The sequence below is a fragment of the Pantherophis guttatus genome, chromosome 4 (genome assembly GCF_059756535.1).
Source record: "Pantherophis guttatus breed Tessera chromosome 4, ASM5975653v1, whole genome shotgun sequence".
NCBI classification, from domain to species: Eukaryota; Metazoa; Chordata; class Lepidosauria; order Squamata; family Colubridae; genus Pantherophis; species Pantherophis guttatus.
Genome location: NC_142066.1, coordinates 141000223 through 141027855, shown reverse-complemented (window position 1 = coordinate 141027855; position 27633 = coordinate 141000223). Strand labels below are relative to the sequence as shown.

At 36.4% G+C, this 27633-nt stretch overlaps 1 protein-coding gene across 1 annotated transcript in view; it reads left to right on the top strand.

Moving 5' to 3' along the window:
- The first annotated feature begins 530 nt into the window (after nt 1-530).
- Nucleotides 531-27633, top strand: part of ITGB1 (integrin subunit beta 1) — a 40272-nt gene continuing 13169 nt past the window's right edge. The window contains exons 1-10 of the mRNA XM_034402601.3: nt 531-1211; nt 10324-10393; nt 11018-11103; nt 18950-19172; nt 21410-21580; nt 22299-22537; nt 25091-25249; nt 25988-26083; nt 26908-26997; nt 27427-27567. Of these exons, the coding sequence (XP_034258492.1) occupies nt 981-1211; nt 10324-10393; nt 11018-11103; nt 18950-19172; nt 21410-21580; nt 22299-22537; nt 25091-25249; nt 25988-26083; nt 26908-26997; nt 27427-27567 (1506 nt within the window). The 5' untranslated portion in view covers nt 531-980. The remainder of the gene's footprint in view (nt 1212-10323; nt 10394-11017; nt 11104-18949; nt 19173-21409; nt 21581-22298; nt 22538-25090; nt 25250-25987; nt 26084-26907; nt 26998-27426; nt 27568-27633) is intronic.

Genomic DNA, 27633 nt, shown 5'->3' with positions numbered 1-27633 from the left:
TACGTCCACAGCATTTCAATGCTCTGCTAATTTATTTACTTTGTCAAAAGAATGAAATAAGATTGGTTTTGGCGTGATTTGTTTTTAACAAATCCATGGAGGCTGCTAGTTATAACTTTATTTCTAGGTGTTCACCAATGTTTATTTTTTCCTGTATCTTCACAGGCATTGATGTTAGGCTGATTGGTTAAGTGCCTTCATTTGGCTGTAAAGACGAGTTCCTAATGGGGGACACTATCAGCCGTTATTTCAATCCTGAGCTATAAATATTCTCCTTTATTGATAACACCTATCTGTGTCTGATTCATGCAAAACACCAAGTCACAACCCAGTTGGCTTGTGCTTTGGCACACTGTCCTAATATTCCTTTTTACTTACTCTTTTCATGTATTCAAATTATATTTATACTTTTTACCTGTAATCTTATATATGCTTGACAAATAAACAAACTTAAACCATGCAAATCCAACCATCTATGAGGGCTCAAGTGTACCCTCAAGCAGGTTGCTCGATGCCGGTTTAGCAAAATCAGTTTAGCGCAGCACAGTCTCAAGAGAATCAAGGCGAGCCTCTTTCCAGACAAATTCTCTGGCTCAAAATGAGAAGAGCAAAAAGAAAGATGAGTTTGCTTTTTTATTTTATTTTATTTTAAAGATCGGGTCCTAATGAGGAAGCCCTCTTCGGATCGACGACAACCGATCCCCTCCGCTTGCTAGCAGTAACCTGTGTCCCAAAAGCCCAAGATTCATTTCCGGATTTAGAAGCCCACAAAGCTGCACGTCGGATCCTGCACGAGGAATGAGGCGGCAAAGCGCTTCGCTTCCCTCGGGCGGGTCTTAAGGGAAACGGCCGCGCCCGCCCGCTAAGATCTAGCTGCGGGCCGGGCAGGGGAAAAAAAAAAAACCCCACCACGCTCCGACGTGCCCGAGGGCCGTTCAGCGCCTCGCACGCTCCGCCCCGCTTGACGGCAGCAGCCAGGAATGCGCTTCCGGAGGCGAAGAGGGAGCAGCGGCGTTGGCGGGTCTGACCGTCTCCTTTCCCGGCTCTGCCACACGGGGGGAAGGAGCGGAGGCTTGAGGGACCAGCCGGACGCCGCCCCGGAGAGAAGACCAGGCCCGGCTGGGAAGGGCCAGGAAGGAGCTTTCCCGCGCCGCCAACCAGCTTGTCCTCCGGGACAGACGCACCAGAGGCGAGCCCCGGCCATGGCACGGGTAAGGGCTGCGATCAAGGGGTTTTTTTGGAGGGTGGGGGGGGGTTGCGCAAAGCTGCAGCAAAGCAATCCTGAGTTTGTGCCTCCACCTTTATTCACGTGGATGGGCTGCGGGATAAGGGAGACGGGACCCCTCCCGTCTTGCTCCCCTTTTCCGAAGGATCGCCCGGGGTCTCTTTGCAGAGCCCACCCAACCGACTCAGCATGGTGGGTCTTTAAGGGTGGAGCGGGGGCGGTGGGGCTGCTAATTGAAGGAAGGGAGAAGATCTCGAGGTCTTGGGAGCGAAATCCGGGAAGTAATGAAAGTCCTTCCCGAAGTCTTTTGTTCTGGCGCGGGAAAGGGAGGCGTGGATCATCTCCCCTCCCTCCCCCCAGCCGTCGCCACCCCCCACCCCAGTGAATTGGGTTCGGGTCTTGGGGTTCCAAACAGGATTTAAAAAGAACTTAAAGCGCTAAAGGTTCCAAGCAAGCCCAGCGGCGATCTGTGCTGCCTTAAGCGGCGGGTGGAAACGCGAGTGGGTTTCCATATAAGGATTCACACGACACTTCTGCGAGTTTCCGATCCGTGTTTTTGCAAAGTCTGTTTGTGGAATTTGATCTCTGAGTTAACCCTCGAGGGCCTGCCTGCCTGGGAACAAGTTCGTAAAGGCAACTGAGTAAAACGTGCATGGAAAAAGCTCGACGTTTGCAACTTCCTGATCCTAAAGCCGCCCTAGTATTTTTTTTAATAAAAAAGTAACTTCAAAATAGATCCAGGAGAAGTTATAACCAGTGTCGTTTTCTTTCAGCTATATTTACCTGCAGTTGAACTCATAGGATATCTTTGTACATTCTGTTTCCTGAAGATACTGCATTTCATTCCCACAATATGTTTGGTAGCGATATTTTTTTTTTTTTTTCATTTGCCGTCTCGTGTATCTGATATAATTACAGTACTTGGAGCTTGCAGTGGTATATTTATATTTGAATATTAACATCTTTTTATAGGAACTTCCTCTTTGTCTCTGGGGAATGTTTAACATTGCATTTCCATTCTTTTTTCTTTCTTTTTTTTTTTTGTGATTTCGTGCTTTTCTGACGCATTAAATTACCTTGATTAAAGTGTTCAGAAAATTGTTGAGCATTAAATCCTTCACCCACCTTTTTAAGTAGGCATTGACTTATAACTAAGCAATATTTTTTTCTATCCAAACCAGCCTTTAGTTGCTGCATTGCTGTTTCTTTTGAAGTATTATTAGAAATGTCACTTTGGCATTGATTGCTATTGTTCTAATAACATTGCAGTGGAAGGCACACTTGCTTGCCTAATTTGGCAAATTGGTTTTATCTTGGGCATCAATTCAAATTATATTTGGCTGTGTTGTTGCAAGAACTATCCAATTCCTTCTACTGTACATTGGTTTTCAATTTATGAAAGACCTGTGTCTGATCCAAAGACAGAAAATTATAATAATTCCTGGATTATGTTTGTAAAACAGTATTATTTACTTTAGCATGGCTTAAAATTAGTAAAATTGGGGTATACAATATTTTGGGGACTAAGGAGAAGTACATCATACACAAGAAAGAGTGGGCTAGTAAAAAAAAAGAGTAATTTTGATTTAAATTTAGTTTCAGCTTAATTTAAATTAATTACATATTGTTAATGTTTACTCCCACATATTTAGTGATTTCTTCGCTCTGTCACATTAAATATTATAATTTGCTCTAAGAACCACAGGATCAATTCTCTCTGACAGAACCTAATGTGAATATCGCCTGCATTTCATCAAAATGCCAATTCCACTAGTTATTTTCTGCCTCCATTTTTGTTTCAATTTTTTTTTATCAACTTGTTTGATGGACAGTACTTGAAAGATTGCATGTTATTTTGTGAACTTTAATAGCATCTGGATTTACTTAAAAATCAAGGCAGACTGGGTAGCATTGTGATTCTAAACAATTGTCACTTTCAGATATACTGAATAAATATTTTTACTTGGTTCATATCCTATGACAACTTGAAGCTGGTTAATTTGGGCCTTTATCTTACAGGATCAGATAATTTTATTAATGCTTCTGTTGTTCTACTTCAATAATTGAAATATTGAAAGAGAGGTTATAAACCAAGTCCCCAATCCTACAGTCCTTACAAGGATGTGCTAAGAACTGATCCATAGGATGATTGACTGAAGGCAAAAGTCATATTTGCCCTTTCAGGAAAAGTTCCAGTCTTACAAATATCTCAGGCTTTTGCTTCCTCAATCCTGGAAGTCTGAATCAGAAGCAAAATGGGGAATTTTTGCATGCAGGGGAGGGGAACATGAATCCTAATAATCCTAACCAAAACAAACTATAACGGAATATCTGTGGTCCCTGAAATGGATGAGGATCAATTATTTCCCATTAGAAACAATGGGGAGAAACCCAGAAAAGGAGGGATGGTGGTTTCTAATACCCATCTGCAAGAATTTTTGATTCATCCCTCCCTCCCTTTTCACAATTGGATTTATTTTTTTAAGGTAAGATCCTTTAATTCAGAGCTGATTTGCTATATGCTAAATAAATAAATTCGAACTGATAGTTAATTGCGAAAATTTCATTTTCCTATTGGGCAAATACAGTATGTATGATAGAACTGTTAAGTGAAAATTAACTTATCTATCACTGTCCTTTAATTTTTCTCAATAGTCTAGAAGGCTTAAATGTTATACATCTTTTCCATGCTAAACATATATAAGACAACCCTTGTATAATGTAAGACAAGACAGGGTTATTGAAACAGAGATTTGTTTTGCCAAAGACTTTCCTGAGTGTCTGCTTCCCCCAGTCAAAATTAATTTATCCAGACATTCTGAATAGTTAAATACAATAAACCAATGCAAGGCCTCTTTGTATGTTGAACAGTATGATTGACATGCGTCTTAGCTTTCCATTTGCCTGTTAATCATTATTCTAGAAATGTATTGCACTCACACAAAGGGACAACTCTGTCTTTTCAAGGGTTTTTAAAAATGTTGCAGCTGATATAAATCACATGAAATGTATAATAGAGAATGATATACTCTAATTTTGGATAACCCTTCACTTCTCTGGACCACGATTAAACTTGGAATCTAATTAAACTTGGAATCTAAACGGAAGAACTCTAGTTAACCAGAAAGATTTTCTGCCTTAGGCACCAAACTACACTATAAAAATCAAATAATGATAAAGCAGATTACTCACTAGGGTGTTGCAAAAAAAAAAAATAGCTTAAGGAAATGAGTAAGCAGACTTACGTATCCTAAAAAAATGAGTAGTCAGCTCTATAGACAATAGTTTCTTGCTTTTTAATTAATACTAATGGGTCTGGACTAATGCACTCCCATTCCCCATTTTTACCCTACAGAATAAATTAAAAGCAAAAATGTCAGAACAAATACAGTTCCATTGACACCTGAACCTATAACTGTGATTTCTTCTTCAATTTATGAGAATATAAAAGGATTAAAATTTGGCTTCTGCTTATGGCTGGTTCATTAAAATTTAAACAGAATAAATTCTTCTTCTTTGAACATATTTAATTTCCAAATGATCTAAGTGCTCACTGTCAAATCAAGTGTTGGTCCATTAACAATAGTATCCTGTTGTTTTAAAGAAGGGGACTTGTTTCAATGATAAATAGGTATATTTTGCATTCTGGAGATCCAGTCTCAGATTTGTAACATCTACAAATGAGACTGGAAAAATTCCTGCCTGAATGTGTCTTCTGCCGTCAGCTTTTAAAATTAGTCTAGCAGCATGACTGCCTCAGGAACTCTGGGAGTTGAAGTCTACAAGTCATAAAAGGACCATTGCTGTAAATCAGTGGTTCTCAACCTGTGGGTCGGGACCCCTTTGGGGGTCGAACGACCCTTTCACAGGGGTCACCTAAGACCATCCGAAAACACATATTTTCAATGGTTTTAGGAATAATTTTATGGTTGGGGGTCACCACAACATGAGGAACTGTATTAAAGTGTCGCGGCATTAGGAAGGTTGAGACCCACTGCTGTAGATGAATAACTTAAGATCAGTTAGTAAACCATGTTCCAGTGGTAGGCTAGATGGATCAAAAGTCTGACCCAGGAAAAGGCAGTTTTCTGTGCTTCTTTAATATTCATTAGAATCATCAGCTATACAGCAATCCTGAATTTATGACTGGTTGCTTAGCAACCATTCAAAGTTGCAATCTACCTGAAAAGGGAACTTACAACTCAGATTGAAAGTTTTGTTGGTTCCCACCCATGGTCACATGACTGCATTTCGGGTGCTCAGCAACGTGGCCACAATTTGCTGCTGTTTGAAGCATCCTGTGGTTAGTTACATGACTCTGGAGTTTTTTTATGGTTTTGGGGGAAACTGGAATTTTCTTCCAGTTTTCAGTAGAACTGTATCTATAGCGAACAGTACCAGTCAGTTTGCTCTTACAACCACTGTGTTCACTTAATGACCATCAGAAAACACAGCCATAATGGACAGGCTACATTACAGTCATCTAGGGATTACCTGTAGGAGAATTCTGTCAAAAACAAATGTTGGCTATAATCTCCAGTAACAAACTTGGACAATGAATGGAATTCATTTGCTTTTGTGGGATGTGATAATCTTGTAATAACATGCATTTTTACATAAATGCTTTACATGCCATTGGAGAGGTATCTTGGCTTTAGTATTAAATGAAATATGCTCATGTAGATTGAAACAAATTTTATTTTCATTCATTTTATTCTCCTACAATTTTTTAAGGTTTTTTTCTTTTCTTTAAACTGATATGTAATATCTGTGTTGTATATAGGAAAATAAGAAATGAGTTATAAAATGTAGTGCAGTGAAATGACCAAGAAGCTGGATTAAAATGGGGGAGGGTGGGTTTAAGCACATCCTCAGCCGCAGAAACTCACTCAGTGACTCAACCCTATTTCCCTCAGAGTGCTACTACTCATGCTGCCTTGAGCTCAGAGAGGAAAGGTAAGGTAAACATCAAATAAATAATGACATAGGCATATTTTTTTTCTTTAAATATTTGGGTGAAAGGGGGTTGTGTTTGATTTGAGAAATTCATTGTTTCTATTATATACAAAATCAAAATATAACATCAACTTCTAAAAGCACGGGGATGATAAGCCATTGTGACAGAAAACAGATCATGCCATTTATTTTGGCATTTTTTCAAGTATATAAAGCTTTTTAACTAATACTCTTCAATCAATTCCTTCATTCTTTACCAGTCATACTTAGTTTCCAATCATTGCTTTATTTGCACTTGTTCAATTTTGCTCAAACCCTCCTTCAAACGTATTCAGGAGTCAAATACTACTCATACTTTTACATAAATTAAGTTTGAGTTCATTTTAGGTGTAAGTGGCATGTAAAAAAGTGCATATATAAACCTCAAAGGATACATGGATTAGTCCAGGGGTGTCAAATTGATGGCCCGTGGGCCGGATGTGTCATACGCAGGCCATGCCCACCCCAGTTCCACAGATGGGGAAAGCATTGTGAAACGTCACACATGATGTGGCAAGTTTGATACCTGTGCATTAGTCCATTGCACTGAAAACAATATATAGGTAGTCTTCAACTTAACAATCATAACTGAGCCTGTCCATTACAGTCATAAGCCATGATGGTTGCAAAATTAGTCATCATATGATTTATTTCATTTTACTGCCTTTTTTGTGGCAGTTGCTAAATCACTATGGTCATTAAATGACTCCATGGTTGTCAAGCAAAGTCATTGTTTATAGTGGGGCATTTTTGCCAAAACCCAGAAATAAATACAAGTTTTTCAAAAATGTCATAAATCCCAGTCATGTGATTAGGGTCCTGGATGCTAAAACATATGGAAAACAGTCGCATGAATTGTGTCTAGTGAAAAGAAGGACTAGAGGTGACATGATAGTAGTTTTCTATTATTTGGGGGGCTGCCACAAAGAAGAGGGGATCAATCTATTTTCCAAAGCACCTGAAGATAGTTCAAGAAGCAACAGAAACTAATCAAGGAGAGAAGCAACCTGGAACTAAGAAGTAATTTCCTGTCAAGTGAGAATAATTAATCAGTGGAATGGCTTGCCTTCAGAAGTTGTGGGTGCTCCATCACTGGAGGCTTTTAAGAAGAAACTGGACAGCCATTTATCTGAAACGGTATAGGGTCTCCTACTTAAGCAGGGGTTTGGACTAGAAGATTCTAAGATTCCCTTCCAACTCTGTTTTTCTGTTATCTGTTATCTGATTGCCTAACACTGCAAACAGTTGTAATTGCATGCTAATTGCCAAGCACCCGAAATGCATTCAGATTACTTCAGAACCAGATGATAAATACCTCTTGTGGGGCCAATCATCAGTTTGAACACTCACTAAGTGACCTGTCATAAGATGAGGACTGCCTGAATAATAGCTGTATATGCAAATACAGTGGCATTTTATGATGCATGGAATATCTTTTCTTGCCCTTTCTTTGTCTCTTTCTAAACTCACCCACTGATCTGAAACACTTTTGTTTCAATCTTTTGCAAGCAGGCAGGAAAGCACTTTTGAGCTGTTTCTTTATGTGATTATGGATGATTTATTTTTATTCACAGTGTTAGTATAATAGCCACAGTAACTTTTGTTTTGAAAATGAAACCACACTATTCTGCAGTTGAGAGTGATCAGTAATTAAAAGTTGTCAAGTGTTTCATATTTTTATATATCCAGTTGTCTGCCACAGTTTTTATAGGTGAACTATTTAAAAAGTCAGAATGCTAAAGGAAGTGACAAATTTCCTTTTCCGGAAGAGAGAGAAACTTGTGCTGTCTGTTTTATAAACAGTATGTTATTTTCCTGTACTTGTTTTTTGTTGACTTCTATTGTCTCATTTCACAAAGACTTCAAAGATCTCTATCTTGATTTTTAATGAATATGTTTCTGTTCGACCAGATATTCCAACCTGTACAGGCTCATTGAGCCCAAAATTAAGGTCATAAGTTATGCCAGTTGTTAAGTAGGTCACCATGTGACCATATCCAATTTTACAAGTTTTTTGCAGTGGTTGTTCAGCAGATGAGATGATCATTAAACGAATTATCCACTTCTTGCCTGAAACAGAAAATAGATGCTGGTTTCCAGAAAAAATATATACTTCGTGTGTCTGCAGGGTGTTATAAACATCCATAAATATGGCCCAGTTGTCAAGCACCCAAAATGCAATTTCATGAATTGTGGGGAGAGCCTAAACGTCAGAGCTTTGAATCTGGGTTGTAAATAGCCTTGAGGAAGCCTGTCATAACACTGAACAGTTATTAATAGCTATAGCACTTAGAGTTATATACCGCTTCATAGTCCTTTACAGCCCTCTTTAAGTGGTTTATAAAATCAGCATATTGCCCTCAACAATCTGGGTCCTCATTTTACTGACCTCGGAAGGATGGAAAGCTGAGCCAATCTTGAGCCGGTCAGAATCAAACTGCTGGCAGTGGGAAGTGTCTGCAATATTGCATTCTAACCGCTGTGCCACCACAGCCCATTAAGGGATCAGTCATAGGTCAAGAACGAGTTGTAAAAAGTCAAGGCAGTATTTCAGCTGACTTGGCTTCTGTATAGTCTAGCTGATGTCAGTGATTATGACTGGCGAAGATTTTCAAAAACTACTTATTATAGGGTCCTTCTCTTCCACAATGCATATTGTGAATCCTTTTTCTCTCTCTTCAGTCTGTATGTAACTTTCAAACTAATGCAGCTTCTTTAGCAAAAACACATCCAATTTTATAAGCATTAAAGTACGTTCTAGAATTATTGTGGTATTTAAGACATACAGTAGTATGTAAAACATGTTCTAAAATGTAATTAACAAATATGAGCTTTAAAATTATATTTATTCGGGGAGAAGTAGTAAGAAAACCTTTTTGGCACATTGTTTGCTAATATGATTTCACCATTTTTCCCTAGCATAATTTGTTTCCTGGAATAGGGGAATGAAAAGGCATTGATGAAGGGCATAAGCTAAGGAATTTTAAGCTAAATAATCAAAGTTGAGGACAAAGTACATGCTGAAGAATATTAACATCTCCAACTATATTAAACACCTATTTTTCTGGTTAACAGAGGAGCATGGACATTCATAGCAAAGAAAGGTTTAATTAAAATAAAAAACATGTAACATAGTGTCATGTTAACAAGCTTCAACATTTATGTACTTGCATACAACATTATAATATAAATTCAAAAGAGTCAGGTTTGTATCATACTTTATCTCATCACTGCTTTACAGATAGATAGATACTTGTGCAGGAGAATATGTAGAATGCTAATTTTTTGCAGCAAATGTAACAGTCTTGTGGCAATTTCAATTTGTAATTGCATGAATTTTTGTGAATCACAGTACACTTCATCAAATGCATAGAATATGATACTGAAAATATGTTGGTTAACATAGTGATAGAGGGATTAATTCTGTCAGTTATTAGAAATGTAGATTTGATCCATGTCACTAATGGATTATAAATGGATGGCTCAGCTTTTGTCTTGCTTAAAGAGAGAATCGTAGGAGTTTTTGCAGCTCATCTCAGTTTCCAAGCATTATGTACTTTGGATGCATAGATTTATTTATTTATTTATTGGTTTGATTTATATGCCGCCCTTCTCTGGAGATTTAGAGCGGCTTACAATGCGTTAAGCAATAGCCTTCATACTTTTGTATATACCTGCTTAGTAGGGCTTTCGCCCCCCCCCCAACAGTGTTCTTTTTATACAAAGGCAGCTTATTGCCCCCACAATCCGGGGTCTCATTTTACCTACCTCGAAAGGATGGAAGGCTGAGTCAACCTTGAGCCTGGTAAGATTTGAACTTGCAGTAATTGCAGGCAGCTGGTGCTACTTAACAGCACTTTAGTCTGCTGAGCCACCAAGGCTCAATAGATCTTTCAGAAAAGTATTGGGGGGGGGAAATGGTTATTTGGTACATTGCTAATTAGTGCTCCATTAATCTAAGGTTTTTCATTAAAATATAGAAATATGTGTTGTTTGCAATGCAGTTGTCAAAATTGTCTACTATATTTATTGTCTGATTTATTGTTAAACCTTATGCAGATACTTAAATCAGCTAATTTAATTGTTTTCCTTGTATTCAACAGATACATTTTCATTCTCTTCTCTTGGTTGGAATATTAAATTGCTTCATACTGTGTGGATTTGCCCAACAAAGTAAGTGGATTAATTTCAAAATCTGAATTCATAAAGTTTGCATCCATTCTGAATTCATCTGGAAAGCACTGCATTCTTTTTTAACAGCTGAAATTATGGCTGTGTTGATACAAGAGAAAGAAATCAGCATTGATTTCTTTCCTGGAAAGGGACTGAGCTTTATCTTCTAAATAATGCTCCAGGCCACCTGGAGGATTTTAAATTATTTAAGAAAACTTGGAACTGTTTGTCTCAGCCATTTCTCATGCAAAATTCTGTGCATTCTCCATTCTTCCAGTAAGGTAAACTCTTATATTTTAATCTTTTTGATAATTAATAAAACACAAGGAAGTACATCCCTAACACTTCCTATCCAGTTTTTTTACATGTAAAAAATTCAACCTGAATTTATTCTACTCAGTGTTGATTTTCACTGTGCATAAAGCTAATACATGCCACAGTCAGTTATGCACACAAATATTAATCTGATTTCTCTAAATGAAGCAGCCTTCAATATAAGAAATTACTTTTACAGTAGTACTAATAATTCTACATAGTGAATAGTTTGGGGAGAAAAACGTACTAATAACTTCAATTAGCTCTTTAATTGTACTTTTACAAAATTTGATCATATGTTTCTTATAGGTGGGAGCATTTGTATAAATGCTAATGCAAAATCATGTGCTGATTGTATACAAGCTGGCCCAAATTGTGGATGGTGTAAAAATATAGTACGTATTTTTAACTATTTCAAAACATTATTTGCATTACATAAATTATAAATGTGTAATTAATTCAAATTATGTATTGTTATGAATTTACATGGTTCATTTTTATAGATATGTATAAATTTGGTAGCTACAGGTAGTCCTTGACTTAAGAATACACTTGGAACTAGAATTTCCTAAACTGTACAATTGTTAAATCAAGCCTGATTTTATAACTGTTTTACTGCAATTATGGAGCAAATTTGGCGTCCTCTACTGACTTTGCTTGCCAGAAGTGGCCAGGAATGTGCAGATGTTTATCATGTGACTTAGGGATGCTGCAATTGTTGAAATGTATGTCAGTTCCTAAGCACCCAAAGCACAATCATGTGACTATGGAGACGTTCCAGTGGTGGTAAGTGCAAGGACCGGTTGAATGTCACTTTTTTCAGCAACGTCATAACTGAATGGCCATAAGTTGATGATTAACTCTAGGTGTAATTGAGAATTGTTCTGGAGATGGCTTGGAAGAGGGCCTCTTATTAATTAAAAAATACATAATAAAAATGAAGACTGCAATCCTATTAGCTGATGAGATAACATAGAAAGGAGGATCAGAAAGGATTTGCTCACAGCAGCTTGCTAGCTACAGTAAAAGAGCAGGTACCCCACAGACCGCAATTCAAAGCCATGGAAAGGATGTCAAGTAGAGAAGGCCCTTGAATAAGATCTGAGACCCAGAGGTAGCATTAATCACTCTTGCATTTTTCAAGCAACTTAGTTCCAGATGAACAGCAGGAAAATGGAAGCATTTTTCTGGGCCAACAAGTAAAACTTGCTCATTCCCTTCTCCTAGTCATCTCTAACTGCAGTGCCCCTTATTAATACATTGGCAATGTATCCTTGGCAGTGGCTAACTGAAGATAATACAGCATTTTGAAGTCTAGGAATTGGATAAGAATATACATTTTCTGCTCAAAATCAGAAAACATTTGTGGAATTGTCCTAATCTGGCCATAGGGTGGGCTAGAAATTTGATAAAACACATTAAATACTAAGAATTTGATAGAAAATATAGGTTGTCACAGGAAAACAAGCATTTTTTTTTTCTTTTTACGATCCTATAGTCCCTTAATTCGGGGTAGAGTCAGGGTAACTTGATGGAGCTGGGCATTTACTGACCAGATGCCTTCCTGAGGCCTATGTGGAGTTCGTAGCAGGTATTTTTTCTTTCCACACCAAGAGAAACATCTACCACTACTTAGGATTGACCTTTCAACCTTCCAAGAAGGATGAGAGTGTCTTTACTACTAGATCACCACACTGCTCAAAAACAACCAAAAATAATTATCATAAATAATTGATAAATAATTATCAAAAATATTTGCCGGATTTGTGGAAAGATACAGTGGCTAACATATGTATTTCATTTTTCTCAATGGGTCCATATACCTCACTATGTTATGTTAGTCTAGTCATGTGCTTTAGAACTAAATTATCTCTTACTGTGTGTGATTAGAATAACATGATAGTAGCGATGAATAGCACCTAAATTTAAAGTTACTCAATCTCTTAATAGCAAGATGGGATGAATAGCAATTAATACTGTTCTATATCTCAAAAGATAAAATTAGAGCTTACAAAGATCCAATTTCAAAGGTCAAAATGGGACACGTTCATAAGACCTATCCGGAGTTCCTTAAAGCAGCTGTATTTTTTCTTGGGTGAACTGAATAATGCTGGAAAAGGAGATAGTTGGTTTAAGGTATTCCCAACAGGTGCTACATGAATTCCATCTGTGTACCGAATCACATTTTATCCCTCAAATTTGGATCTCACAGCCAGGAAAAAAAGAAAGAATGGATTAAATCTAATTTGAATTCATTATATCAGTTTCGACCATGATTGTTCACATAGAAGGAGCAGAATGTTCTGGCATCAGGTCCAACTCTTACTGCTGAGTATCTGGTAGACCTACCCTTTATCCTGTTTTTAAGTTCCTATTAGCAGTCTTAAGAAAAATGTGCTCACTTCTTTGATCTTACTACCTAACAATCAATTTTTCTCTTTTGAAAGGACAATTGGCAGCTTCCCTGTTTCCACTAAACAGAATATTACTTCCTGTTGATTTAGAACTGCCAATTTTTTCTGATCTCCCCTCTTATCAATATATTAGTACTTCTGATTCTGATGAATTGGCATACTTGTTATGTTCTTTACCTTGCTAGGTTGAAGATTGCTTTAAATTACCTTTAAACTTCAGCTGGCTATGATCAATCCATGTATCAGTACTTCTGTCAGAAAAATGATAGTCATTTTCATTAGTTACTTTACAACTGCCACATGTTAAAGCAGGGGTGTCAAACTCGATTTCATTGAGGGCCGCATCAGGGTTGTGTTTGACCTCAGGGGAGTCGGGGGGGGGCTGGTTGGGGTGGGTGTGGCCAGCTCGACATCACTCGTGTCGGGGACACCTGGGGGGATCCATTGTCTCCAGCGAAGGAAAGCTAGACCAGAGAGTGCCAAATCTTTGTCCTCCAGAGGAGCCTTGCCATCTGCTGGTGGCCAAGTGCTAATGCAGGACTTTCCTTCCTTCTTTCCTTCCTCCCTCCCTCCCTCCTTCCTTCCTTCCTTTTCTTCTTTTTCTTTCCTTGCTCTCTTCTCATCTTTCCTTCTTTTTCTTTGTCTTTCCCTTTCTCCTTTCCTGTCCCTTCTTGGATGCTCAAATGTTTGTTTTGCTTTTAGTTTGTTTTGCAAGCTTCACACTTATTGGCATATCAACAAATGATTATTATTAAACATCACATAAACTCTTCTTCCATTCTGATGGCATACTTAATGACGTTGCAGTGAGATGCTTGACTCTGGTCTCACCAAGGAGGTATCATAGGATTAATTTTTACTTTCCTCGTTATGGATTTTCGTTTCATATCAAGGCCAGTAATAAAATGAATTACATCCAAAAATTGAACCAAAAAATTAACTTACAAAGGGTTAGAAAATCTTATATTTTCTTTACTAAATGTGTTCAGGAAAAGGCTGCACAGCGATCTTTCAATTGTGCTTTTGCTTAGATTAATTTAGGTTTCTGCAGGAGAGTTGAGTTGGTCTTTTGTGGTTTTGTGACCAGCTGTTAGGAAAAGCCTGTAATAAACTAAAAAGGGAATGAAGGCAGAGAACACCAACAGAATGCTTGGCTTTGCCAAGTAATGAGATGTTTTTGGTGTTTTAGACAGAGATGAACAATGAGATTTGAGTTCATCCGTTATGTTTGTCTTGTCTGCTTTCTGGTATGTTACTGTTCTATTCATAATATTGCCTTCTTGTTGAACACAGGAGCAAAATTCAGGATTGCACTGGGCTGCCATATGCTTAGAAGTAATGGCAGTTATGGATGACTTCTTCCCCAACATTAGATGGATAAACAGTCCTAACTTTCCAGAATACTTAACAGGAAGGGAGGGGGAAAATTCAGCTTTCACAGTGTCAGAGAGTGTAAAAATCATAGTGCTAGTTAAGAGCCGTGGTGGTGCAGTGGTTAGAATGCAGTATTGCAGGCTAATTCTGCTAACTGCAGTTCAATCCTGACCGGCTCGAGATTGACTCAGCCTTCCATCCTTCCAAGGTGGGTAAAATGAGGACCGAGATTGTTGGGGGCAATATGCTGACTCTGAAAACTGCCTAGAGACTGTAAAACACTGAAGCAGTATATAAGTCTGAGAGCCTTTGCTAGTGCCAAGAGTCTTCTCCTGCACCTTAACATTTTGCTTCTATGATCTAGCCCTAAAGGAAGAAAAATCACATTCAGCACATGGAAAGAGAAAGGTTTTTTTTCCCCCTCAGACATTTATGTCCCATTTTTTCCCCTTCCTTTCATTCATCACTTGCAGGTCTAGGAATTTCCCTCTTCTTGTTCTGCTCCCTCTTCTTGTTCTGTTCCCTCTTCTTGTTCTGACAAGAATCAACAGAGCCCCCGTCCGTTTGAAGGCAGAGGAATTCCTTGGTTTATATGCTTTGAGCATTCAGGTGGCAGGGAAGTGATTCTGCTTGGGGTTTTTTGTGTGAGAGGCCCTCAGAGTAAAGCTATTTAGCTTGCAAAAATGGTCCATCCGGTATCTGTTAAAAGAGTGGTGCAGTTTGGATCAGTTTGATAAGAAATCACTTTGGAGCTACTCAGTTTTGTTGAATTTATGCAAAGTAGCAGAGACCTTTTCAAAGGCAAAAATGGTCCTAACCTTTTTTTTTTTTTTTAATCACCCATTAATTACAGTTAGTAATTCAGGCGAGTTGAGTTGATAGGGGGAATAATATATTGTTTAAACTTTCTCCTTTAGCTTTGTCCTTTCATTTGGCAACCATATAGGCCTTCTCTCTCCCCTACATTACAGTTCTGCCTCATAATTATTTAAAAACTATGCTTCTCTGGAGTCACACTGTCTGAATTTAATTATAGTCTCCTTGTCACATTAGAAGGGCAGCAACTTTAAATGCAGATAATGCAGTTGGACAGAGATAACCACAGCTTACACACTCATTTGAAATATAATTTGAATTTTGAAATTTCCTAAATTTCGATTATTCACTTGAAGACCTAATTTCCCAGATTGGGAAAAGTTTTATCTATTGGATATCTTAGACTTCGTCTCAAGTTCCTTCTTCTCAAGTTCCTTGCTTCTTGTTGGGAAACAATTTGTAATGTGAAGCCTGAGTTATTAACTGAAACGGTACCAACCAGACATATGTTTTGTAATCCAGTTTTGGATTTCTATATCTCAAATGTAAACCTGATATATAGAAACTTTTTTCTATTGGAGATTTCCCACTATTTTTAAATAAATCCAATTGAAGAGGAAATATTACTGAAAATTCTTAACTGTGCAGAAATGGACAGACTTACCTTGGAGCTCAAGGATAAATATGAAACACAGTACTATATAATCTGGAAAAAAATTTACGAATGGCAAGACAAAAGGAGGATAGCCGAGACAAGGATGTAGTGTTGGATGAGAAATATATACGTTATGACAGATAAATATGTATGTAAATTGCGTAAATAGGTACAGGTATAGATTAATAGACAAGTATGTATAATTGTGTAGAAATATGATAGAGATTTTTAGTATAATGTTATGTATAAACAATGTATAAGGTTAAAGAATTATATTATAATATTAACTTTAACATAATTTGTATTAGTTTAAACTGTTGAAAGATATTTAGAACCCGTAATGTAATATCTATGTCTGATGTTTTTAATTTCGAATGATTAATAATTTAAAAAAATAAATAAATCTAAAAGTTCAATATGTATGAGCTGGTCTCTTTCACAGACATAACCTGCAATGTTTCCTTTTTCCATTTTTGGCAGTTGCAAAATTTATATCCATCATGTCAAGACTGTAAAAATGACATTTTTGAACAAAACACCTCCCAGCGTTTGTGAACTATTCTGGTGGTACTTTTAATGCAGGAACTAGTTAGATGCTATGAATGGGAGATTTTTTTGTTCATTTTTAGTGTCTGACAAGAGACCTACAGTTATTAACTTTGACTAGGCCTCATATTGGAAGCTTCAAGGGTTTCCAGCTTTATATTAAAGTGGTTATTTACATCATGCTCTACTAGGAGGTAATAGTCTACTTCTATGGATAAAGTATGTCCAAAAGATGTTATATAAGTAATGATAGATGTGAAAGAGAGTACCTTCAAAAATATACAGGACAAAGAGCTGAAACAAATGTCACATCATTCAGGAATGTTAGAAAATAATATAATATAAAGAAATTGTTGAAATACTGGCAATTTTTTTAAAATGTGGATTATAAAGCAGAGATGACAGATAAGGTGGAAATGTAATTGACAAGCCAAGGCAATGGACAAAGGCAAGACATGTAGAATGGATTTACAGGAGGTTTGCCAAAGTTTTGAAGAACCCTTTGAAATGGGGAGAAAAACCAAAGAAAGATCCAATCTTACAATATGTTCTGAATGAAGTTCAAAATTATTAGAAGGAAAAGGAAGGAATACAAAATTGATTAACCTAAGATTCAACCAAGACTTGTTTCTATAAAATTCTGGGAAGACTTAACGGACTTATTTTCTACTGTCACCTTTATTTTTATTTTTATTTTCAAGTTTAGTTTGTATTTTTTATTATTGATTTTTAACCAATAAACATTTATATAGAGAAGGAATGAATGAAACTGATTGTATACTGCCTCCCAGGACTCCATAGTGAATATAACCAGAATAAATGACTGGCTTTTGAGCTTAATTCTCTGAAATCAAATATCATGATAGGCTGTTCTGTTCTGCTTTTTGAAAATTACATTATGTTGGTTGCCGGTGGGGGCGGGGGGGGTTCTGCTAGTTTGTTTGTGGGGAAAAGAGGAAAGGAGAGTAAGACCTGAAATGTTAGTAAGGGAGTACTCCTCATTGGAAAAAGTCACACTTTGTATGTAGAAGTTCTTAAATTCAATCTCTTATCACCTGAAGTTGAAAAGGATTAGAAGCAGGTAATGAGAAGCATCTCTATGCTTGGGACTCCAAAAAACATGCCGTCTAGCCAGAATTGAGAGCAGCTGAATTAGATTATTTTTTTGATTCTTAGTGAAATCGAATTTAACAATCTGATTTGATTGCAGGATTTTACAGTTTATTTTTAATTTTTATTTATATTATTTATTTGTCGAGTACATATTAAGTAATATATATAAGTATAAGCATGAATTGAATACATAAAATGAATACAATTAAAGGGAACATTAGGACAGGGACGGTAGGCACACTGGTGCACTTATGCATGCTCCTTACAGACCTCTTAGGAATGGGGTGAGGTCAACAGTAGACAGTCTTAGGTTAAAGTTTGGGGGGTTTTGGGATGAAGCCACAGAGTCAGGTAGTGCATTCCAGGCATTGACCACTCTGTTGCTGAAGTCGTATTTTTTTCAATCAAGTTTGGAGCGGTTTACCTTAAGTTTGTATCTATTGTGTGCTTGTGTATTGTTGTGGTTGAAGCTGAAGTAGTCACTGACAGGTAGGACATTGTAGCAGATGATTTTATGACCTATGCTTAGGTCATACCAAAGACGTGAATTTAATTTTATTTCTTTTACAGGGAAAAGCAGCACACTTTCATCTTTGTAGAGGCAGGATATTACATTCAAACATGTCCATGTTCTTTAGAAGAAATTATAGTTCCACATGGTGCAGTGCTGGATAAAACTACATTTCGATTGTTTACAGTTGCATACATTTACTCCTGTATGATTCAGAGTCATGGCCACCATCTTGAATATGTGGGCCAAAAAATTGCCCATGAGCCATCAACATCTGATCACTATTAACTGTGGGTTCTGATTGTGTGTTCTGTGTGATCTAGTTCTTGCTGCTTTCAGTGCTGGAGAGAAACATATTCCTGGCACAGGCCCAGCTGGCTTATGCTTTAGTGTTTCTCCTCCATGTGCCCTTCCTTTAGAAACATGAAATCATTCTTTGGGCTCCATTTGTCATAGCTTCAAAGCCCATGCCTTTTATAGTGTGGCTTCTTGGCCTGAAGCCCTAACTATAGGAGTATCATTAATTTATTGTGCCTTTTTTCAATTACATACTGCAATTTTGTTACTTCATTACATACTATTTTTCAAGCAACTGCCTTCAAAAGCATTAAACAGAATATTAAACAGAAAATGTATGATGTAGTGCAACACAGCTAAGGCATATCTGACTAAATTAGCATTGATTGTATCAAAGTAACCATATACATTTTAAAAGTTGAATTCACATTTGACTTTTAATGTTGTAGCATGTTGGGTTCTTGAAAACAAATGTACCATGTATAATTTCTATTAATCTTGTTTATAATTCTTAGACCTTTTTGCAAGAAGGAGAATCTACGGCAGCACGATGTGATGACTTGGATGCCTTAAAAAATAAAGGCTGCCCTCCAGAAGAAATTGAAAACCCTAGAGGCACACATATATTGCTAAAAAACAAAGAAGTCACAAATCGCATCAAAGGGACTGCTGAAAGTCTTAGACCGGAAGATATTACTCAGATTCAACCACAGCAAGTGCTGTTAAAGCTGCGGAAAGGTAAAATATTTGTAAAAATTGTTTGGGGAACTTACCAAATTTGCAGATGATATTAAGCTGGCAGGAATAGATGACATCCAAGATGATAGGCTCAAAATCCAGATGGATCTTGACAGACTTGAACACTGGGCCCTATCTAACAAAATGAAATTCAATGTAGAGAAAAGTAAAGTCTTACACTTAGGCAAGAAAAAATAAAATTACTTACATAGGCTGGGTGAAACCAGGCTTAATAGCATAACTATAAAAAGTAGAAGGAGAGTAACTATAAGAGGGATCTTACAGTCTTAGTGAACAACCAATTAAATATGAGCCAATAGTGTTTGGCAGCAGCCAAAAAAGCCAATGCAATCCTAAATTGGATTAACATAGGGATACTATCAAGATCAAGTGAAGTACTAATACCACACTATAAAGCCTTAGTAAGACCACACCTAGAATCCAGTTTTGGTCACCACACTATAAAAAAGATGTTGAGATCCTAGAAAAAGTGCAGAGAAGAGCAATCAAGATGATTAGGGGACTGGAGGCAAAAACATATAATGAATGATTGCAGGAACTGGGCATGACTAGTCTAGTGAAGAGAAGGACCAGGGGAGACATGATAGCAGTGTTCCAATATTTGAGGGGCTGCCACAGAGGAAAGGGATCAAGCTAATTTCCAAAGCACCTGATGGCCAAACAAGGAATAATGGATGGAAACTGAACAAGGAGAGATTCAACCTGGAAATAAGGAGAAATTTTCTGACAGTGAGAATAATCAACTAATGGAACAGCTTGTCTTCAGAAGTTGTGGGAGCTTCATCATTGGAAGCTTTCAAGAAAAGACTGGACTGCCATCTGTCAGAAATGGTTTGGGTCTCATGATTGGGCAGGGTATTAGACTAGATGGCCTACAAGGTCCCTTCCAACTCTGTTAATCTGTAAAGCATAGTTGTTCTAGACTGCTATGCTTCTCCATCATGGTTCATTCAAAATTTATAATTCAATAAGAATTCTTTAAATCATTTTCATAAACTTATCATAGCCACATGAGCAGCCTTCCCATAAATGGATTTTTACTTGCAGAATAAATTTATATTTTGTGAAATTCTCTTTTTTTAACCCAAATCTCCCTTGGGATTGTATTTGGGGTAGGGTGGCCAACCTCACTTCATTAGGTTGATTTAATTTTTTTAAAAAAAAACACTGATTTTAAAATATAATGATATAAATGATTTTAAAAATCATTTTAATGATTGATATATTTTATTCATGTTAACTGAACTTCACCCTGTGTTTTAATGGGTTTTTTTTTATCGCTGCCTTTAATGACCTTTTAAGGGTAGATAAGCAAGAGAAAAAGGCAGAAATGGTTTTAAAAAGCATACATTTTAGATAGAGTTTTCTGTACAGATAGTCCTTGACTTGCAACTACAATGGGGACCAGAGCTTCCTTCATTAAATAATGTGATCATTAAGTAAGTCACATCCAGTTTTACAACCTTTTTTGCCATGATTGCTAAGCAAATTAGACAGTCATTAAGTGAATCTGACTTCCCCTATTGATTTTGTTGGAAGCCCCTTGGGAAAGTTGCAAATGTCAATCATGTAACCTCAGGACACTGAAATCATCATTGGAAATAAGCTGGTTACTAAGTATCACATTTTGATCACAGGACTGCAGGAATGCTGCAATGGTTGTAAGTGCGAGGATGATTATAAGTCACTTTGAAGGGTTGTTAAATGAATGGTCATGAATCAAGGACTATCTGTAGAATTTTTGCAATAGTGCTAATCCTAAGGAAGAAATGGGTCAATAGATATTACTTGTTTATAATAAATCAGATGTGCATTGTGTTGTGTATATATGTCACACATTAATTACTGAATGTTGGTATCACTTCTGTTGATACCTATCTTAATGTTGCTTTTTTTGCAAAAGTATTCTCAGTGATGTGTTGCATGCCTAAGTTAGCTTTAGATATTTGCAATGTCTAATAGGCTATGGTAATCCAAATTATGATCTCCGGTTTCATAATAAGTAGTTTTCATTTATGACTTCATGTCTGAATGACTTTCTGAAATAAACAACATTCAAATTGACTCAAGAGTGTAATACTTATGCCGAAACTATAAAAACTAGATAATATTTTTTCCTTCATGCTTTTTGTTAGATGTTTTTCATGATAAAGATACTTGTATTCTTATTCTCTGCCATTTGGAATCTTAGCTTAACTTTGCTTTCTTGTGATTAGGGGAACCACAAACATTTTCATTAAAATTCAAGAGAGCTGAAGATTATCCAATTGACCTTTATTACCTCATGGATCTGTCATACTCTATGAAAGATGACTTGGAAAATGTCAAAAGTCTTGGAACTTCTCTGATGAGTAAAATGAAAAATATAACTTCAGATTTTCGAATTGGTATGGAATCTGTTTAGGCATAAATTATGATTTTTTCAATGTTAATATAACATATAAATAGTTTGCAAATATAAAAATGATTTAGGGAGCTCTTTTAGAGAACTGATATTCTGCATCAGGAAGAAATTGCATGCAACTTATGACATAAAGATTCCTTGAATGTCAAGCTAGCAATAAATTTTGGCATTAGAAAGGTGAGAGACTAGAGATTGTTTTCATAACTGAATCCCTAAACTGCAGAAAAATAGATGCAAATTACAGCACAGATTATTCTAGTGATTCTATTCTAATTATTTAGAATGGAAGTAAATTCCCTATAAATGTGGAATTTGGTTTTGACAATTGAACTAACCTCTGGAAATTTACTACAAAGAAAAGCAGAGTCTCTCTTTTAATAAAGAATTAAAGTTTATTTTGTTTAGTAATGATGATTTCCTTAACCATAGATTTTATTCATTTCTAATATGATAAAGTATGGTATTCTTTACAGCTAATCGTTTCTACTTTTCAAGATTAATCATCTAGACCAGAAATTTGCCCAATACTAATTCTTGTGGTCTTTTGAAGAGCAGTGACTAGAAGATGATTCTGCTAGGATTGCCAGCAACGAAAGCTTTGCAAGTCATAGACTGTCTATTTGCCTACTTTTACGTAGAACTTTTTTGATTGTATTAAACATAGCAAAATTAGATCCTTAGATATTTCTTCTTTCTTATAGGCTTTGGTTCTTTTGTTGAAAAAACAGTAATGCCTTATATCAGTACTACACCTGCCAAACTCAGGAATCCCTGCACAGGTGACCTTAACTGTACAAGTCCCTTTAGCTACAGGAATGTTCTCAACTTTACCAGCAATGGGAGCTCGTTCAATACACTTGTAGGGGAACAGCAAATCTCAGGCAATTTGGATTCTCCAGAAGGAGGATTTGATGCAATAATGCAGGTTGCTGTTTGTGGTGTAAGTGGTTTTGACTTTCCCTCTCATATTTTTATTATTATTTTGTTACGTGGTAATTGAATTATGTAAATATGAATCAGCATTTGAAGGTGACTTCTTGGATACCATTGTTGGAAAAAAATAATTCTATGCTATGTTTATCCTACCATAATACAATTTATGTTCTTGATTTGCAACATGGATGTGGTATAATATATAATTTAAAAGAGTAGAAAAGTGACAGAATTATTTATTTATTTATTTATTACATTATATGCCTCCTATCTTACCGTCAAATGATTTTCGATTTTCAATTGCATACAACACCATAAAAACAAAAATATATAAAGATTTTTGATTTTCCCTACGTGGTAGTGCCCGACTCAGGGCGGTGCTCATCTCCATTTCCTAGCCAAGGGAGCCAGCGTTGTCCAAAGACATTTCCATGGTCATAGGGCCAGCATGACTATATACCAAGGCACACAGAACATTGTTATTTTCCTACCAAAGTTGTACCTATTTATCTAGTGGCATTTGTATGCTTTCAAACTGCTAGGTGGGCAGGAGTCTGTGGCAAGTAATGGGAGCTCGCCCCTTCACACAGTGCTTGGGTCTTGAACCTGGGTTGTCAGATTTCCAATTGACAAGCTCTAATTTTTTAATCACTGAGCTTTTCCACTCCACACATACATAAAGATTAAAATATAAGATTCCATGGTGGCGCAATGGTTAGAATGCAGTACTGCAGGTTACTTCTGCTGGCTGCTGGCTGCCAGCAGTTCGAGTCTCACCAGCTCAAGGTTGAGTCAAACTTCCATCCTTCCGAGATGGTTAAAATGAGGACCCAGATTGTTGGGGGCAATATGCTGACACTGTAAACTGCTGTAAGAGAGCTGTAAGAGAGCTGTAAAGCCCCATGAAGCTGTAAAGCCCTGTATATAAGTACTATTGCTATTAAAAACCTACAAACATAATCAACAGGAAATAATATAAAAGAGTAGAAAAATACGTTAAAACCAGTTAACTTACACATTGTTTTATGCGCTTGTTTCAACCCTTGTATCAGAAGCATATATAAAAACAAGTATAATGTAATGTTAATACAGATGCAAATAAAAAGAGGAAGAAAAATTTTGCATGCAAATAGGAAGCTGCTTATATGCATAATACGAAGCATATAAGTAGGTAGCATATCTTTTATGTAATAGACCCCCTGTCTGGACACAGAGCCTTACACCTCTCTGCACATTTACCCCAATAACCATAAGATCTCACTGCTCACTTAAGAATGGCTATAATTCTTTTTTTATACCTATCACTCAGTATAAATCTGGAGAGTATTCACTTTGTTCCTGTAAAAGGAACAAATGCTGTCTCCTTCAGAAGACCTACTGCCTTTAAAATTAAAAAAATTTTTTTACAACAATAACTTATTGTCAGTAGAGTTCATTTTCATTGGTTTTCACGTTATTTATATAAATTAATAAATCACCTTCTTGCTGTTTAAGGCTGCTTAGTTAAGTTGGTTCAAACTAATAATCCAGATAGACTTCTGAATAAACACATAGAGAGTAATGTGGGGTTTTTTTCTATCCAATGTAAGTAAAAATCAACACAGATTATTTATTTTCATTTATTTAGATATGTACTCTTGATAACTTTAAAAAAAAAAAACTAGCCATCAGGTTGTGACTTTTGCTGCAGGATCCAATCTGTCGGTCACCGGGACCAGAGGTTTAGTCTTCTGAGCTTTCAGACTCCTCAAGGAACTTCTACATTCCATTAGAGCAGGGATCTCCAACCTTGGTAACTTTAAGACTTCTGCACTTCAACTCCCACAATTCCTCAGCCAGCAAAACTGGTTGAGGAATTCTGAGAGTTGAAGTCCACAAATCTTAAAGTTGCCAAGATTAGAGACCTCTGCATTAGAGAGAAGTCCAATAGCTCAGACGACTAAACCTCTGGTCCCGGTGACCGACACAGATTGAATCCAGCAATATTAGAGTGGGACAAATATATTTGCTTTCATTCATGTGACTTTTGCATTTGATGCAGGTCTTATCTCCATAAAGAGAAGGCAAATGATTTTTCAATTTCACAGCCTATTATTTCATGATATTTGCGGCATATTACAAAATTGTAAAGATTGAGTGTAATTTTGAATGACACATAGCATAAGAACCTATGCTAGAATAACCATTTTATTTGGTTTGGTTTGGTTCAGTCATGTGAAATGTGCAATATACATATATTGCATATATGTATGTATACATACATACATATGTATTTTTGCTCAGGAAGTCCAATTTTAATATTCATTTCTCTTATCTCATGCTTTTTTTGACTTCTATTGGCCATAGCTGCCTTAGAGGGCCATCATATCCAATTACAAAATTCAGAATGCTTGCACAGTTGTTCCTACTTGAAATAAGATGCTCCGTGTCTAATGAATGGATCAGTAACTTTCCTTTTGTTCTGCAATACATGAATATATGGATCACTTCTTTTCTCTGTTTTATTGGCTGCTGAATTTTTAATTTTATATGTTCTATCAAATTCTTTTTTCTCTTTCAGTCAAGAATTGGATGGAGAAGAAATGTCACCCGACTATTGGTTTTTTCCACGGATGCTGGGTTCCATTTTGCTGGAGACGGGAAGCTTGGAGGAATTGTTTTACCAAATGATGGACAATGTCATTTAGAAAATAATATGTACACAATGAGTCATTACTATGTAAGTATATAATATTTTAGATATATTTATTGTGTGCGCATGTGTGTAATGAAATATGTAATATGAAATGTATAATAAAAATGCAATTCCTTTATTTTAAAATATACTTTTTCTAACTAACAATTTGACAGGAAAAAGCACAATTTTTAAAAATAAGATTACAAGATTTTCAAGGATTATAAAAAGAATATGTGTTAGCATGCATGGAATCACTTGTTAATAAAATGTTTTTAATAACCCATAGAAATTTTCTTCATAATATTTTTCTATTTTACTCCACATTGTGGAATTTCACTACCCCAAAGTCTACTACAGTACAACCAATACATGCTGTGAAAAGGTTAACACTAAACATCTCATAAACAACCATTATTATAGTACACAAACCAACCAAAACCCTCCAAAATATCTTCTAATATAAACCAAAAGATCAATCGCTCAAGAAGAAAAACAAGCAACCAAAATGTAGGACAAATACAGCAATCAAAATGTAGGACAAATAGAGGACTAGCAGAACGTATCCATGAATGCCAACTAATAGTCGGTCACAATGCATGGACCGACTCAACCAAGAGTCAACACCAATGCTAGGATAGATGGGATAATAATAATAATTCTTATTTAAAAACTTTTAATCCACCTGTTTTTATATAATGTTGTATACAGAATGCATTATATAGGTTGTTCTCAAATATATATTCAATATAGTGTCTCCTAAATCTAAATTTCATTCTTCAGGATTATCCCTCTATTGCCCATCTTGTTCAGAAGCTAAGTGACAATAATATTCAGATAATATTTGCTGTCACAGAGGAATTTCAGCCAGTGTATAAGGTAATGATCAACCTACCTTTCTATAGCAAAAAAAACAACACCCTCCTACATCCTGTTTAAATGCCTAGTAAAAAGCTCTAGGTAATATAAAGCACTAGGCAGGAAGATGAAGGAGTTGAGGAAGTAGGAAATAGAAATAATGTTTCCATCAGTCTTTCCTAAAATAGGATCTGTTGGAGGGTTCTCAGGATGTGATAAAAACCTTTCCAGTTCTTCCCAGAGTTTCTATGGGTAATTTAATGCCAAGTATGTGTCATTCTTTTCTTTCTGATGACAGTACTTCTTATGAGAAACAAGATTTTACTCTAGTTCTACGTGGAAATACAAACAGCTGGCAGAAAGACATGGCTGAATGCAAGCTGTTGCACTCCATGTTGACGGAAGGAAAATAAGGAGATGGAGTATCTTGAAAGTCACAACTGATTAAGATGATCATGTCAAGAAAGATTTGGATTCCTAGACAATGGCTTATAGCACTTGAGGGACTTTTAGGCAAGGATGAACAGCATTTCTTAGAGGAGGGAAAATGTCTTTGCAAAAAGTCATATGATGCTTGATAATTTACTTGATACCCAAGTTTAATAAGACCTTAAATTGGAAAGGGAAGGATGATTAAGGCACAGACTTAAGTAGAGTAATGGTGATTGTTACCATTGTTTGGGTGCACATGATAATAAACACAGAAGATAGGAAAGAGGATTTGGAAAACTTCATCACATTGTAGGGAGACCAGTAAATAATGATATTCCTAGCATCAGGTATGTGTGAATGTTTGAAATGATAACGTCTGGGGATTAAAATATTTTCATTCCTTGTGTGTAAAGGAGCTGAAGAATTTAATTCCTAAATCTGCAGTGGGAATGCTGTCTTCAAATTCAAGTAATGTGATTCAGCTGATCATTGATGCTTACAACGTAAGTCCATCCAAATGAATAATTCTTGCTATAACCTCATTGAGTTTCTAAAACATTGTATGAATGTATTGTAGCATTAATTAAAGATTATGAAGGCCAAGATTTGTAGGTAGTTCCTTTAAAATTTGGTGTTGTGGTTAAGGCACATTAAAATCTGGGAGACCATAGTTTGAATACCATTTTAGGCATATAGCCAGTTGGCTGAACCAGCCAGTCATTCTCTCAACCCAAGGAGAAATGAAGGCAAGAGCAAGCAATTTCTGAAAACATTGCCAAAAAAAGGCAGTTGCCAGAAGTCAATACTGATTTGAAGACGTGTGTGTGTGTGTGTCCAGGTGTGTCTTTGAAAGGACTTTGTTAAAATGTCTTTTGCAGGTGTTGCACATTCTTTTAGATTCTATATATCTAAATGTTCAAATTTTATTTTAGTCGTTGTCTTCAGAAGTTATTTTGGAAAACAATAAACTACCAAAGGAGATAGGAATAGAATATAAATCTTTCTGTAAGAACGGAGTGAATGGAACAGGAGATGAAGGAAGAAAGTGCTCTAACATTTCAATTGGAGATGAGGTAAGCTTTGGTGTACAGGAGTCATGTAAACTTCTTATCTGCCCTGTGTCACATTGTGGCATTGTC